At 39.8% G+C, this 16,331-nt stretch overlaps 1 protein-coding gene across 1 annotated transcript in view; it reads right to left on the reverse strand.

Annotated features, from left to right (window-relative positions):
* The window catches only part of SEL1L (SEL1L adaptor subunit of ERAD E3 ubiquitin ligase), a 579,007-nt gene that overhangs the window by 324,221 nt on the left and 238,455 nt on the right, over positions 1 to 16,331 (reverse strand). The window contains exons 6-8 of the mRNA XM_044074620.1: positions 15,469 to 15,631; positions 12,898 to 12,951; positions 12,741 to 12,800 (exon numbers count right to left, since the gene is read on the reverse strand). Coding sequence (XP_043930555.1) covers positions 12,741 to 12,800; positions 12,898 to 12,951; positions 15,469 to 15,631 — 277 coding nt within the window. The remainder of the gene's footprint in view (positions 1 to 12,740; positions 12,801 to 12,897; positions 12,952 to 15,468; positions 15,632 to 16,331) is intronic.

A 16,331-nucleotide genomic window follows, 5' to 3' on the forward strand; every position in this document is an offset into this window, starting at 1 on the left:
CATCTTTCCTCCCCTCTGACCTTTGGGAGAAGGCCTAGAAGGGGTAGAAAAACGGACTCCCACGGCAGAGAGAGTCTTACCTTCCACCTCGCACCTAGTCAATGTATCCTTCACCTGAGGACCAAACAAGGATGATCCATCAAAGGGGGAATTGGTGAAGGACGCCTTGAAAGGGTCCACAAAGTTGCACAGCCGCATCCAGGCGTGACGCCGTAGGGCAACGCCTGTGCCTGCGGCTCTACTTGCCCCATCTGCAGCATATCGCTACTGTAAGCGTTCGATGCTTAGGTGTCGATGATTAAGCATTTGACAACCTAAGCTGCTGACAATTCAATAGGAACCCGTTTCTCCTGCCACCCTGGTTGACATGGGCATTCTAAGACAGTGTAGTAAATTACTCATGTTCACTGAAAACCCTCTTCGCCTAGCACATAATTCTTTTACTTGTGATACATGCATCTGTATCAGTAACCTGGAATCCATGCTCTCTAGCGTCACAATCTGTACTCCTGACAAAGAGGAGATTGCCATCACAAACAACACACCACCCATCATCACATAGCTAAGCACAACATACACCCACCTATGCAGTGGTCCTCAATAAAAACTTACCTAAACAGCAGAGGAATCCAAAACACACTCACAAACATTCTACACACAACACCAAAGACATCATAGACAGCAGACAACACACAAGTGTTTCACAAACACAGCCCATAAGGCATAACAATAAACTCACACAGCCCATAAGGCATAACAGTTGTGAAACACACCAATGTCCCCCTCACCAGGCTTGACAAGGAAAAAAATCAGTCACTTGTCTATCAGATGCCAGAATCCGCCACATCAGGCACGCACCTAAGTCTCTCCACAACAGGTACAAGCATGACTCTGTCATCGTCACATCAGGCACGCACCTAAGTCTCTCCACAACAGGTACAAGTATGACTCTGTCATTGTCCATGGTGGTGTGAATGACTTGAGACAATATGTCCCAGAACTACATGATGAGAGACATGATTGAGCTCTCAGAGTATGTGTCCCAGGCAGGTATGACCCTAGCCCTAAGCAGCATCCTACCTTTATCAAGACAGATACCACAATGCCAACAAAAAATAATTGACTTCCAACAATTGATTTAGTTTCTGGTGTCACTCGAAGGGGATCTAGTATCTGTCTGCCTGGGATGACATGGTTGACGGGCCTCGATGCTTTGCTAAAGATGGCCTCTACTTGTCACCCTTGGGAATCAGGATTCTTGCCAAGGCTCTTGCCTCCCACACTGTGCCCTTTTAAGCAATATCCCAAAGACAAATCTTCCAATTTAAAAGATTTGTCAAAAAGCACCTGAAAATGCACTCACTGGAGGTTCTCCTCGCACTGGAAGATGCCGACATCTGTGCAGTCACAGAAACTTGGTTCAAGGTTGCGGAGAGCACCCCTGCCTTACTAGGTTATACCTCATTCCACACATTCCGACCCCAAAATGAGGTCAGGAAGATAAAGATGGTGGAGTCTTTATTTTCACTAAAGACAAGCACACCTCCAGACTGGTTTGCCAGCATGATGCACTAGAACTACTCCAGGTGCAACTGACAATTGGCAAGATAGCCATCCAAGTTACAGCCAGCTATAGACCTTCTTCCATGACTCAGGACACCCACTCCTCCTACCTGGACCTACTTGACTCCATCAAGGTAACCTCTAATACGCTAACCTTTGGTGACTTTAATTACCCCACCATAGACTGGGTGATTTATTCCTACTCTAATGCACCCAGGCAACGATTCCTCGACTTCATCATTTCTAATGCACTAGACCAGCTTGTCTTATCCCCCACAAGGGGAGATAAAATTCTAGACTTGGTTCTCACCAACATGGGTGATAGCCCCATAGTAAGTTCTTCCCTGGTGAGATCGGACCAAGAATCTAGCCTTGCCACTGAGCACAGGCTTCATTCCAGCAGAGTGGAGAACAGCCATTGTCATCTCCTTGCACATTTTTTTATTTATTTTATACATCTGATGTTTTTTTCCAATAGGCTTTTATGTTTTACTTGTAAGTAGTAATGTAATTTAGGTTTGAAGGATGTGATGCCATGTTATCTGTGCTGGGGGAAGGTATATAAGCCATTTGTTTTTAATGTTCATTATTCTGATGAAGTCAGATTTGCTGATGAAAATCCCATCCACCCCCCCCCCCCCTCCCAGCCGTAACCAGGCTAAAAAACTTCTCAAAAGCTGACTATAACCTTCTAAGGAAGGGTATCAGTAGCTTCACAACACTGCCCCCTTCAGAGGATGCAGACAACTATGCTGAACAGTACACCAGTGCAGTATACAAGCAAATGTACAATTGCATGGACTCAGCCATACCCAAGGAACTAAAACCTGCTTGTCAAGGAAACACAAACCTATCTGGTGGACATCCTCTATCAACAGGCTTTACAACAAAAGGAAGAATCTGCTGTCCAAGGGTAAAAAGACACAAATTCCCAATTGGAAAAACTCCCTTCTTAGCCTCAACAAGCAAATTATATCACTAGTGAAAACTTCCAAAGCCAATTATGAATTGAAACTAGCCTCTGAAACAAAGGGTAAACACAAAGCCTTTTTCAGTTATGTCAGGAACCTCAACGGCAAAGCCCAGGCTTGTTACAAATTAGTTCTTAATGGTACCACTTAACACTAATCCTGTTGACATAGCCAACCTACTAGCAGACAGGTTCAGTGCATACCTCAACCCCTGTCCCCCCCAAGGCCCAGCGCATACCTCAACCACTGTCCCCTCCAAGGCCCATTCAGCATCCTGGATACTTGTCCTGCACTTCACTTCTCCATAGATCGTGTTAAAGGCTCTATCCAAGGCAAAGAACACAGCTTCCATGGGACCTGATAGTATCCCAAGCTGTATTCTGCACCATCTCCAGCAGAATCTAGCCTTGCCACTGAGCACAGGCTTCATTCCAGCAGAGTGGAGAACAGCCATTGTCATCTCCTTGCACATTTTTTTATTTATTTTTAACATCTGATGTTTTTTTCCAATAGGCTTTTATGTTTTACTTGTAAGAAGTAATGTAATTTAGGTTTGAAGGATGTGATGCCATGTTATCTGTGCTGGGGGAAGGTATATAAGCCATTTGTTTTTAATGTTCATTATTCTGATGAAGTCAGATTTGCTGATGAAAGTGCTTAATTGGACTTGGTCAGTACATACAGCTTACCCTGACTTGGCCACAGCCTTTGACACAATCCCCCACTCGGACATCATCGAAAGGCTAACACAACTTGGTGTAAAATCCCTATTTCATCAGGTGGTTGGCCAGCTGGCTCACTGATAGGACCCACAAGGTCAAAATAGGTCCCTCCACCTCTGACAGCAGACCTACCACTAGTGGTGTTCCCCAGGGATTTGTCCTAGGATCCCTACTGTTTGGCATCTACTTCTCAGAGGTCCAGGCAAAGACAAAAGGCCTGTGGCTGACCAAGTTTGCTGATGACTATGTTGGATGCCATCATTGACTCCACAAATGATGTTAACATACTACAAGAGGGTCTCAAAGCAACAAAATGACTGGTGCCAAAGTCAAGGCCTTTAGTTAAATGCAAAAAGTGTATCATCATACCATTCGGCAAAAACATGGCCCCTACTGTTTACCACATCAACGGCGACCCCCAAGCACATAACCAGTGGTGAGAGACCTGGGTACAGAGGTTTACAACAATCACACATTCGACCATCATGTAGTGGGAGTGGTCTGAAAAGCCTTTTACTTGGTTCATCTCATAAGTAAAGGAAAGAAAAAGGAGGTTATTTCCTCTCTGTACTCCTCCCTCTTTAGGCCAATAATTGAGTACAACGCCTCATTTGGTATGTACCTCTCCAAACACCTGCACCAACTGGAAAGGCTACACAAAAACCTCACAAAGAGAATCCATGGCCTCCAAAACCTGTCCTATGTGGACAGGCTCAAATCACTATAACTCTGTTTGGTACTGTACAGATTGCTCAGGGGGTGATCTTTGTCTCACCTAAAAGATAATCTTGGACCCTGCCCTACCATATCTGTAGGTCTAACTCCTCACGCATTACCAGACCAAAATGCCTAAATCTATATGCAACATTAACAAAACCTGTTGGAGAGGCAGGTTAGTCTCCTAAAGGCTGCCCCGTCTCTGGAACAGACTCCCCCACACATGTTAAATAAAAGTATGCCGCTGACCCTCTTCAAGCGCAACTTTGATGAGTAAATGGGAAACCAGAAATTTGTCCCAGAGGTTCCACCTGTGTCCCTCATTAACAGGGGATACTGGTGCTGATTGAGGTTTCTTTTTTGGGGGATACACTCTTGGCTAGGCTTGTACAGGCCCCAGTACCATTAACCTAGTAACCTCCTATGATCCTATGAGTCACCCAGGAGGTAGAGGGTCCAGCACCCAGAGCTTCTAGGAGAACTGTTTCCTCCAATGTAGGGTTAGAGGGAGTTCAGCCACCTCTCTGTTTAAGGATTTCTAGGATGTTTCCAAATGAGACATCTTCAGGCAGTGACTGTGAGGGACCCTTTGCCCTCATTCAGATCTGTGTTTTCGGTTATGGACTCCTGTGAGGAGTGTAGGTGCTTCCTCTTGCACATTCTCTTCCTGGGAACTTCGTCAGTGGGATGCAATGGGGAAGAAGAAATCAAAATTCCCTGAGAGGGAACCTAAGGCTTTGATACTGGATGCTCCTGTGGAGAAAAGAGGTGTGGCTCTTGACAATGTGGCATCATGGTAGCATATCTAGGATATGAGCAGGAAGGCTCCATCAGGTCTGCTGAGGCAGAGAACATTTTCTTTAAAGCCTTGAAGGCGTTAGAGAGATGCTCTGATCTGAGAAAAAAGGTTTCAGAATAATCACCCCCCCCCCCCCCCGCTCTGTCGGCAAAACCCTCGAGGTGGAAGCCGGAGCTGAAATGTCCAGTGCCGACCCTCTGAGGAGCAAAGACGGCTCCAAGAACTTCAGAGTCGAATGCTGCACCTCAGATCTGACAGGTCTGGCTTTAGCTCCAAGAGGTCTCTGGTTCCAAATGGATTGGAGATCTCAGAGACCATGTTGGCTCAGAGGATATGGAAATCTGGAGATCTCAGAGACGACTCTGGCTCAGAGGATATGGAGATCCTCTGATCTAAGACTGACTGATCCAGGCAACTAGGATCTTGTAACTCTAAAACAACAGAAGGTGTTACAGGAGGAATTTACAGCAGAAGTGTGGTAAAACACTGGATAACCTGACCCAGAGGGGTAGGCGCTGAAGGAAAACCAATCTGCCCCTGCCATGAGAGGATCTCGTTGACTACTGTTCTCCGCATCTTCTTCTGTGAGGCTTTTACAGGAATGAGTGGAGTAACTGGACTGAGATGCTGGTCTCTGTAAAAATGATGATGTAAGTTTGTCAAAAACTGGATCCACGGACGGACATTATCTGGTCCGAGGGCAACAGAGCATCTCCGAGAGTTCTGTCCGAGTCTGACCCAATAAGATAGGATCCTCCTAGCTAGAGGATTAAATCTATGGCAAATTGTGCAATCCTCTTGCAAATACGGAGGTCCCAAACAGTACATAAACGCGCGCACACACACACACACACACACACACACACACACAGTGTGGGCATCCAAAAGCGGCAGTTTATGCTCACACTATGAACACTTTCTAAAGCCTACAGGTTTGTCAGCCATGATAAAATATCTAGTCAGACCAGTTAGAAAACCCCCAGCAATAACAGTAAAAATACAAATACAACACAATACAAATAATAATACCTAGCAAGAACCTTTTTTTTTGGTATGAAACAAAAGGGCACGGGAATACCAAGAATTGTAAAAACAGAATTACGGGAATACCAAGAATTGTAAAAACAGAATTACGATGGAGTCATAAGGGAAAGGGAATACCAAGAATTGTAAAAACAGAATTACGATGGAGTCGTAAGGGAAAGGGAATACCAAGAACTGTATAAACAGAATTATGTCGTAAGGGAAAGAAAGTATGAAGAAGAGGTACGTGCAAGAAAAAAAGAAGAGAAAAGCAGAAAAAAACCTTATACAGTTATAAATAACAAAGCTTTTTGAAGAAATAAGGAGATTTTTACTTACTTAAAAAACACAACTTGCAAGAGATGGTAAACCATGTCTGGTAGCTAGAAGTGGAAAATGAGATCAGAGGTAATTTAGAAGGTGCATTGTGGGTAAGAGATAAGCTTGAGAGATTTGGTGGCTGCACGCTTTAGCAACGGCAGAGTCAGATCCACTAGACTGGATCCGAACTCACTTGCTGAGGACATTATGAAGACTGACAACATCAGATCAAATGTTATTCAACCGAAACAGATAGTAAAAAATGAATTAATGCGACCATCTACATTACTACTTGTAATGATCTTCCTTTCTTATTAGCTTATTACAAATAAACTTGCGACAGACAGTCAACCTAATTTCACAGCACCTTCACCAGATTCTGATCACTGTCTATAAACAGCACAGTGTATTACTTGTGATATCCAGGCAGGTGGTTTCACTTCTAACATTCAGTCTCCTCCAAGACAAATTATTTTCAGACCCGAGTAAAAAGACCGGGTAACATAAGGGACAGCATTGCATACTTCTCAATTCAAGACTGTAAAGGGATTTATTCTATAGAGGTAGCATTTAGTTTTACTTCAAAATTTTTGGAGGACCTCAATGGCATGTTTACAGAGTGAAAGGATAAGCTTCTTTTGGAGAAAAGGCAGCACCATAATCTGGGAAGTTAAAAACACGAGAGGAACATAGCAGTCAGTGCTGCACATTTTCTTTTAAGGGGAGCGATATGGCTTTTGCAAGAGGGAAACAGTGATTTTTAGACAGTTCTGAGGATGTACAGAAAATGCAAAAAAACTGTAGAATTTTCACATTGCAGTCAGGCTAACCGCCTCCCCCCAAGCATGCTATGGTAACTGTAGTCATCAACAAATGGGCGAACACTAACTCATAACATCTAGATAAAAATGAGGCAGCTACAGCCATGCATTCATCAAAGCATGATGATCACTTGCTAACGTTTCATTGCACCACAGGAACTAGGAAGGGCTGCTCACATGTGCCTCTACAGTTTACATCTCCATTGACTCCTCTCAACATCTAATGCTGAACACATATATTAATTATATCCACACTGACTCCTCTCAACATCAAGTGCCAAAGAAATATATTAATTATATCCACACTGACTCCTCTCAACATCTAGTGCGGAACACGTACATTAATTATATCCACATTGACTACACTCAACATCTAGTGAACACATATATTAATTATATCCACATTGACTGCTCTCAACATCTACTGCTGAACACATATATTAATTATATCCACATTGACCCCTCTCATCTAGTGCTGAACACATATTAAATTATATCCACACTGACTCCTCTCAACATCAAGTGCTCAACACCTATATTAATTATATCCACATTGACTCCTCTCAAAATCTACTGCTGAACACATATATTAATTATATCCACAATGACTCCTCTCAACATCAAGTGCTGAACACATATATTAATTATATCCACATTGACCCCTCTCATCTAGTGCTGAACACATATTAAATTATATCCACACTGACTCCTCTCAACATCAAGTGCTCAACACCTATATTAATTATATCCACATTGACTCCTCTCAAAATCTACTGCTGAACACATATATTAATTATATCCACAATGACTCCTCTCAACATCAAGTGCTGAACACATATATTAATTATATCCAAATTGACTCCTCTCAACATCTACTGCTGAACACATATATTAATTATATCCACATTGACTCCTCTCAACATCTACCGGTGAACACATATATTAATTATATCCACATTGACTCCTCTCAAAATCTACTGCTGAACACATATATTAATTATATCCACAATGACTCCTCTCAACATCAAGTGCTGAACACATATATTAATTATATCCAAATTGACTCCTCTCAACATCTACTGCTGAACACATATATTAATTATATCCACGCTGACTCCTCTCAACATCAAGTGCTGAACACAAATATTATATCCACATTGACTCCTCTCAACATCTACTGCGGAAAACATATAGTAATTATATCCACATTGACTCCTCTCAACATCAAGTACTGAACACATATATTAATTATATCCACATTGACTCCTCCCAACATCAAGTACTGAACACATATATTAATTATATTCACATTGACTCCTCCCAACATCAAGTGCTGAACACATATATTAATTATATCCACATTGACTCCTCTCAACATCTACTGCTGAACATATATATTAATTATATCCACATTGACTCCTCTCAACGTCAAGTGCTGAACACATATAGTAATTATATCCACATTGACTCCTCTCAACATCTAGTGCTGAACACATATATATTAATAATATCCACATTGACTCCTCTCAACATGTACTGCTGAACACATATATTAATTATATCCACACTGACTTTTCTCAACATCAAGTGCTGGAACATATATTAATTATATCCATATGGACTCCTCTCAACATCTAATGCTGACCACATATATAAATTATATCCACATTGACTCCTCTCAACATCTACTGCTGAACACATATATTAATTATATCCACATTGACTCCTCTGAACATCAAGTGCTGAACACATATATTAATTATATCCACATGGACTCCTCTCAACATCAAGTGCTGAACACATATAGTAATTATATCCACATTGACTCCTCTCAACATCTACTGCTGAACACATATATTAATTATATCCACATTGACTCCTCTGAACATCAAGTGCTGAACACATATATTAATTATATCCACATGGACTCCTCTCAACATCAAGTGCTGAACACATATAGTAATTATATCCACATTGACTCCTCTCAACATCTACTGCGGAACACATATAGTAATTATATCCACACTGACTCCTCTCAACATTTAGTGCTGAACACATATATATTAATTATATCCACATTGACTCCTCTCAACATGTACTGCTGAACACATATATTAATTATATCCACATTGACTCCTCTCAACATCAAGTGCTGAACACATATATTAATTATATCCACATTGACTCCTCTCAACATCAAGTGCTGAACACATATATTAATTATATCCACAGTGACTCCTCTCAACATCTCCTGCTGAACACATATATTAATTATATCCACACTGATTCCTCTCAACATCAAGTGCTGAACACATATATTAATTATACCCACATTGACTCCTCTCAACATCTACCGCTGAACACATATATTAATTATATCCATGCTGACTAATCTCAACATCAAGTGCTGAACACATATATTATATCAACATTGACTCCTCTCAACATCTACTGCGGAACACGTATAGTAATTATATCCACATTGACTCCTCTCAACATCAAGTGCTGAACACACATATATTAATTATATCCACACTGACTGCTCTCAACATCAAGTGCTGAACACATATATTAATTATATCCACACTGACTCAACATCTAGTGCTGAACACATATATTAATTATATCCACAGTGACTCCTCTCAACATCAAGTACTGAACACATATATTAATTATATCCACATCGACTCCTCTCAACATCAAGTACTGAACACATAGTAATTATATGCACATTGACTCCTCTCAACATCTAGTGCTGAAGACATATATTAATTACATGCACATCGACTCCTCTCAACATCTCCTGCTGAACACATATAGTTATTATATCCACATTGACTCCTCTCAACATCTAGTGCTGAACACATATATTAATTATATCCACATTGACTCAACATCAAGTGCTGAACACATATATTAATTATACCCACATTGACACCCCACCGCTCAACATCTACTGCTGAACACATACATTAATTATATCCACATTGACTCCTCTCAACATCTAGTGCTGAACACACATATTAATTATATCCACACTGACTCCTCTCAACATCAAGTGCTGAACACACATATTAATTATATCCACGCTGACTCCTCTCAACATCTAGTGCGGAACACATATATTAATTATATCCACATTGACTCCTCTCAACATCTACTGCGGAACACATAGTAATTATATCCACATTGACTCCTCTCAACATCTACTGCTGAACACATATATTAATTATATCCACATTGACTCCTCTCAACATCTAGTGCTGAACACATATATTAATTATATCTACATTGACTCCTCTCAACATCTCCTGCTGAACACATATAGTAATTACATCCACATTGACTCCTCTCAAAATCTACTGCTGAACACATATATTAATTATATCCACACTGACACCTCTCAACATCTAATGCTGAACACATATAGTAATTATATCCACATTGACTCCTCTCAACATCTAGTGCTGAACACATCTTGCAATTATATCCACACTGACCCCTCTCAACATCTACTGCGGAACACATATAGTAATTATATCCACAGTGACTCAACATCAAGTGCTGAACACATATATTAATTATATCCACATTGACTCCTCTCAACATCAAGTGCTGAACACATATATTAATTATATCCACATTGACTCCTCTCAACATCAAGTGCTGAACACATATATTAATTATATCCACAGTGACTCCTCTCAACTTTTCCTGCTGAACACATATAGTAATTATATCCACACTGATTCCTCTCAACATCAAGTGCTGAACACATATATTAATTATACCCACATTGACTCCTCTCAACATCTACCGCTGAACACATATATTAATTATATCCATGCTGACTCCTCTCAACATCAAGTGCTGAACACATATATTATATCAACATTGACTCCTCTCAACATCTACTGCGGAACACGTATAGTAATTATATCCACATTGACTCCTCTCAACATCAAGTACTGAACACATATATTAATTAAATCCACATTGACTCCTCTCAACATCAAGTGCTGAACACACATATATTAATTATATCCACACTGACTGCTCTCAACATCAAGTGCTGAACACATATATTAATTATATCCACACTGACTCAACATCTAGTGCTGAACACATATATTAATTATATCCACACTGACTCCTCTCAACATCTACTGCAGAACACATATAGTAATTATATCCACACTGACTCCTCTCAACATCAAGTGCTGAACACATATATTAATTATATCCACATTGACTCCTCTCAACATCTACTGCGGAACACACAGTAATTATATCCACATTGACTCCTCTCAACATCTACTGCTGAACACATATATTAATTACATCCACAATGACTCCTCTCAACATCAAGTGCTGAACACATATATTAATTACATCCACAATGACTCCTCTCAACATCAAGTGCTGAACACATATATTAATTATATCCACATTGACTCCTCTCAACATCTACTGCGGAACACACAGTAATTATATCCACATTGACTCCTCTCAACATCTACTGCTGAACACATATATTAATTACATCCACAATGACTCCTCTCAACATCAAGTGCTGAACACATATAGTAATTATATCCACATTGACTCCTCTCAAAATCTACTGCTGAACACATATATTAATTATATCCACACTGACACCTCTCAACATCTAATGCTGAACACATATAGTAATTATATCCACATTGACTCCTCTCAACATCTAGTGCTGAACACATCTTGCAATTATATCCACATTGACCCCTCTCAACATCTACTGCGGAACACATATAGTAATTATATCCACATTGACTCAACATCAAGTGGTGAACACATATATTAATTATATCCACATTGACTCCTCTCAACATCAAGTGCTGAACACATATATTAATTATATCCACAGTGACTCCTCTCAACTTTTCCTGCTGAACACATATAGTAATTATATCCACACTGACTCCTCTCAACATCAAGTGCTGAACACATATATTAATTATATCCACATTGACTCCTCTCAACATCTAGTGCTGAACACATCTTGCAATTATATCCACATTGACCCCTCTCAACATCTACTGCGGAACACATATAGTAATTATATCCACATTGACTCAACATCAAGTGCTGAACACATATATTAATTATATTCACATTGACTCCTCTCAACATCTACTGCTGAACACATATATTAATTATATCCACATTGACTCCTCTCAACATCTAGTGCTGAACACATATATTAATTATATCCACGTTGATTCCTCTCAACATCAAGTGCTGAACACATATATTAATTATATCCACATCGACTCGTCTCAACATCAAGTGCTGAACACATGTATTAATTATATCCACACTGACTCCTCTCAACATCTACTGCTGAACACATATATTAATTATATCCACATTGACTCCTCTCAACATCTAGTGTTGAACACATATAGTAATTATATCCACATCAACTCCTCTCAACATCAAGTGCTGAACGCATATAGCAATTATATCCATTGAATGCTGACTCTTCCCCATTACATCTGCTCCCCAATTATATCCACATGCTGATTTCACAAGAGGTGCAAACACATGGAAACATCCTTTACGAGCTGCTCCTGGGTGGTCACCAGGACGAGAATATGAAGCTACAAAAGACTTTTCTGCTTATCATCCCTTTGCGCTGCTGACAAGTTACAAACATTAACAAGTGCACAAAGTAGGATAGGATTACTTACAACAAAGCTCTGTCATTAATGAGCAGTTAAACAAAGGAAGACTTTCAAACAGACTGGAAAGGGTTCACACTTACCAATATCATGTGAGCAACTAAATTTCCTCCAAGTGCTCCAAATGTGTAGTAAACCAATGCCTAGAACACAACAAGCACACACAGAACGACAAGTTAATGGCGTTTATCGTCTTCATTTTTTGCCTTTCACTTGTTTTGTATGGCCATGCATATTTACCTTGGCTTGACTTGAGTTAAAGCCCAGTCCAACAGCATAAAGAAAACCAAGAGCCTGCAAAGAAATACAGACAATGACTAAGTAACGCATAAGTACTTTCCATGGCAAAGTAAGTAACAGAAATTTGTAAAATATACATAAAGACAGATCACCCCCACCAAAACAACAGAACACAACAGATGTAAACTGCTGCCAGAACTCCAGCAGGAATCACTTATGTCAGACTTACAAATCTGTAAAGAATAGTTATGTAAGACCTTACCATAACCATAGATGTCCCTATCTTCTATGTTACAGTATTCATAACAGTAGGGAGTAGCTGCCTGCAACTCCACCATCCAGCCAGTATACCAAAGTCTTTGTCTTGGAGGGTACGTGTGATGTCAGCTATGAGGGCCATAAAATGGCATTTAGGCAGCTACTCCCTATTGTTATGAATACTGCAACATCAGAATAGGAGGACATATGTCTAAGACACAGGCTGCAGCTTAAATTCAGTGAATAAATGTAGAATAATGTCACTGAGAATCAAAATCCAAGGAAAGAAGTAAACAGCCACAAAGGAAGCAATTATACCAACAAATAAGAAAAGGGACCCATGAGTACTTTTGTTCGATTGTAAAAGGTAGGCAAAAAAATGTTAATAGAAGCTTGCAAGTAATTCAATACCAGCTCTCCAATACTTAAGAGTGGGATGCAAATATACTCCTCATTATAAATAAAAGGAGTCAAAGAGCAAGGCAACAAAAGCTCAAAGAATTAAGGGATGTAACAAACAGCATGATACAGCTGTGACACTGCCAGCCCAGCTATCTGTAATTTTGTAAATAATCATATGTCATTTGTGAATATCAACATGATTCATATGCTTGTCTTACAAATGTAAGAGAAGTACATGTTACGTGTATATTAAACTACTGGTGCAGAAGTGTGTGTTGAACAGGGTTTGTACAGTACTAAGCTTCAAAGATGTGTCCACAGTGTACCCTACTGGAACAGAACAGAAATGTATATAAACTATATACCTGTGCATGTTAAAATTTTGTTAGTATATGTTTAGCCTGGGAAATGAAGTCAGGTGACAAAGAGTGATGTCATTCAAGCTAACCCAGCAGTAATGCTTACTATAATATTATTATATTATAATAATGATTATTATTAAAGAACTCTCTCAGAGAGAGACTGGGGCATTTTGTATCTTGTCTTGGACCTAGAAACATCCACTCAGCACTTCTGCCTATGTGCTGTCTGTAAGTAGGACTTGCGGCATAGCACCTCTTATATATAGTTAGGAATATAGTAAGGATTAGTTTAGACGTTTTCTGTATTTGAGACTATCCTGAAATGTTGTTTTAAAATATTTCCTGTGATTCTGAACTCTGAAGTCACTGCTTTGATTGACTATCATCTTGTTCTTTTTATTTATTATTAAATATATTTAAACTTATCTTTGTGTCTGATACTTGTGAGATATATTTAAGCTCTTAGAGTACTTGCATATGTATTTGGCGACACTGTACAGACCACTCCTAAATAATCTTGTTCTTGGTCAAAACTACCATTTGGATAATAGTAATATTACAAAGTAGGATTGGCCACCCTTTGTAAGGGACTTATAGTAGCTGATAAGAAGGCATTGGTGGCAATGGAAACTACCTTATAGTCTGGGCAGAAGGGGACACAGCTAGGAAACCTGTGTCAGCCTTCCCCAGGTGTGTGTGTGTTTGTACAGAAACCAAAATCTCAGAGGCTGTGTGTGTCAGCTACTTTAGGGAAAGACATGAAGCACTGGTTGGACAGAGAAGGTGCTGGAGGTCTTGGCTTGGCCCCTCAGCCGAGATCTTAACCCTAAAACTGTGCCACTGGGGATCTGGAGAAAGACGGAGAAACCAATCCCAGATTGGCTGTGATCTCTGTGTGCTCTTAAGGGAAATTGCACTTTACTGTGTGTGTACTTGTCATCCTTCCAATGTGTACGTCCCTCACTGTTGCCAGTGCTAAGGATTGAGGCTCCTTGATTACTGGGCCAGTGCAGGGGCATCACAACAGCAAAAGCAGGAGATGTGAATGTCCACAAGGTGACGACAGAAGACCTATGCAGTGTAAACTGTGGCCAAAATTTTCAAGGGCTGACAACATAAGATGCATAACAGAACATCTTCAGCAGCCAAACATTACAGATAAACAACAGACTCACAGCCTGTAAAAGAAGATGAGGTTACTGGAATTATATTCCAATACTGAAAGGAAGACCCCCCCCCCCCCCACGTCCATGTGCACAGACACTCAACAAGCAGGGTAGTAGGTGAAAAATTGTTTGGTAAGGAACAGTGTGGTAGGTGAACATGGTAACATAACACAGAAGATGTACAATATCATGGTAACACCTAGGTGCTCCTGCTTTTGTTGGCCTGCTGAGCAACGGGCCTCATAATGGCACTGCATTTTACATACATTACTCCTGCACACACTAAATCAGCAGCTTACAGTGAGTTGCTAACACAGACACAAGATTTTCAAATAAATCTACAAATACAAAATGCTTACATTTTACAGCAAAAATATACTTACTGTCTGTCCTTTTGGTGATCCTTCCTCTGCCAGTTTCACAGAAAAGTCTTTAGCTAATTGTACATTCTGATCCATGTAGTCACCAAAAAGCATAGCATATGCCACCTTTTCCATGGCTTTGGTGTTGCCCATCTCTGCAGCTTTCATCAGCATCTTGTATCCTCTACAGAAGGAAAAAAATCACAAGTCAAAACCACACACAAATTTATATAACAGAACATCCAAATCATGTGACTTTTGTTAGCATATTACAGCCAACCAATAAAAAACAGTAGAAAAGTTAATGAAATGATCAAACCGTAAGAAATCTTCATCTTAAAAGTCACAACATCTAGGACAAATCAAAAGTTGCACTAATATACAGACATATAAAAATATATTTATACATTAAAAATGCATGTAAACATATCAAGCTATAAGAGAAATGTATGAAAAACATATTTAATGTGTATAAATTATCTTCCATCACCTAAAGTCAAAGGTCATTGCTCTACAACTTTGCTGCTCAAGGTTTTAAAACTGGTACTATAGGTAACTGCTCATAAGCCCACAAAAAACATAAGCATTTAGTCTGAGTTTCCACAATAATTCCTTGTATTCAGTGTTTCCCATTGCCCCTCCCACCGTTCATTTAAAGGTATCACTAAGGATACCAACATTGAATTTCTAAAAAATTATCACAACTTAATATTTGTCTAAAAAGTGAATTATCAGTGTTTTTTCTAAAAGTCATAATTGTGTTAATTTATTCTTATAGAGATGGGGCTCTCAGTCTTTCTAATGTAGAAACATGTACAGCTTGAACATTACGCTATGCACACCACCCTTTTGTGGCACAGTTTCCGTTAACCATAAACACCCTA

Source organism: Protopterus annectens, chromosome 6.part0 (assembly GCF_019279795.1).
Source record: "Protopterus annectens isolate FY-2018-M chromosome 6.part0, PAN1.0, whole genome shotgun sequence".
Lineage (NCBI taxonomy): Eukaryota > Metazoa > Chordata > Ceratodontiformes > Protopteridae > Protopterus > Protopterus annectens.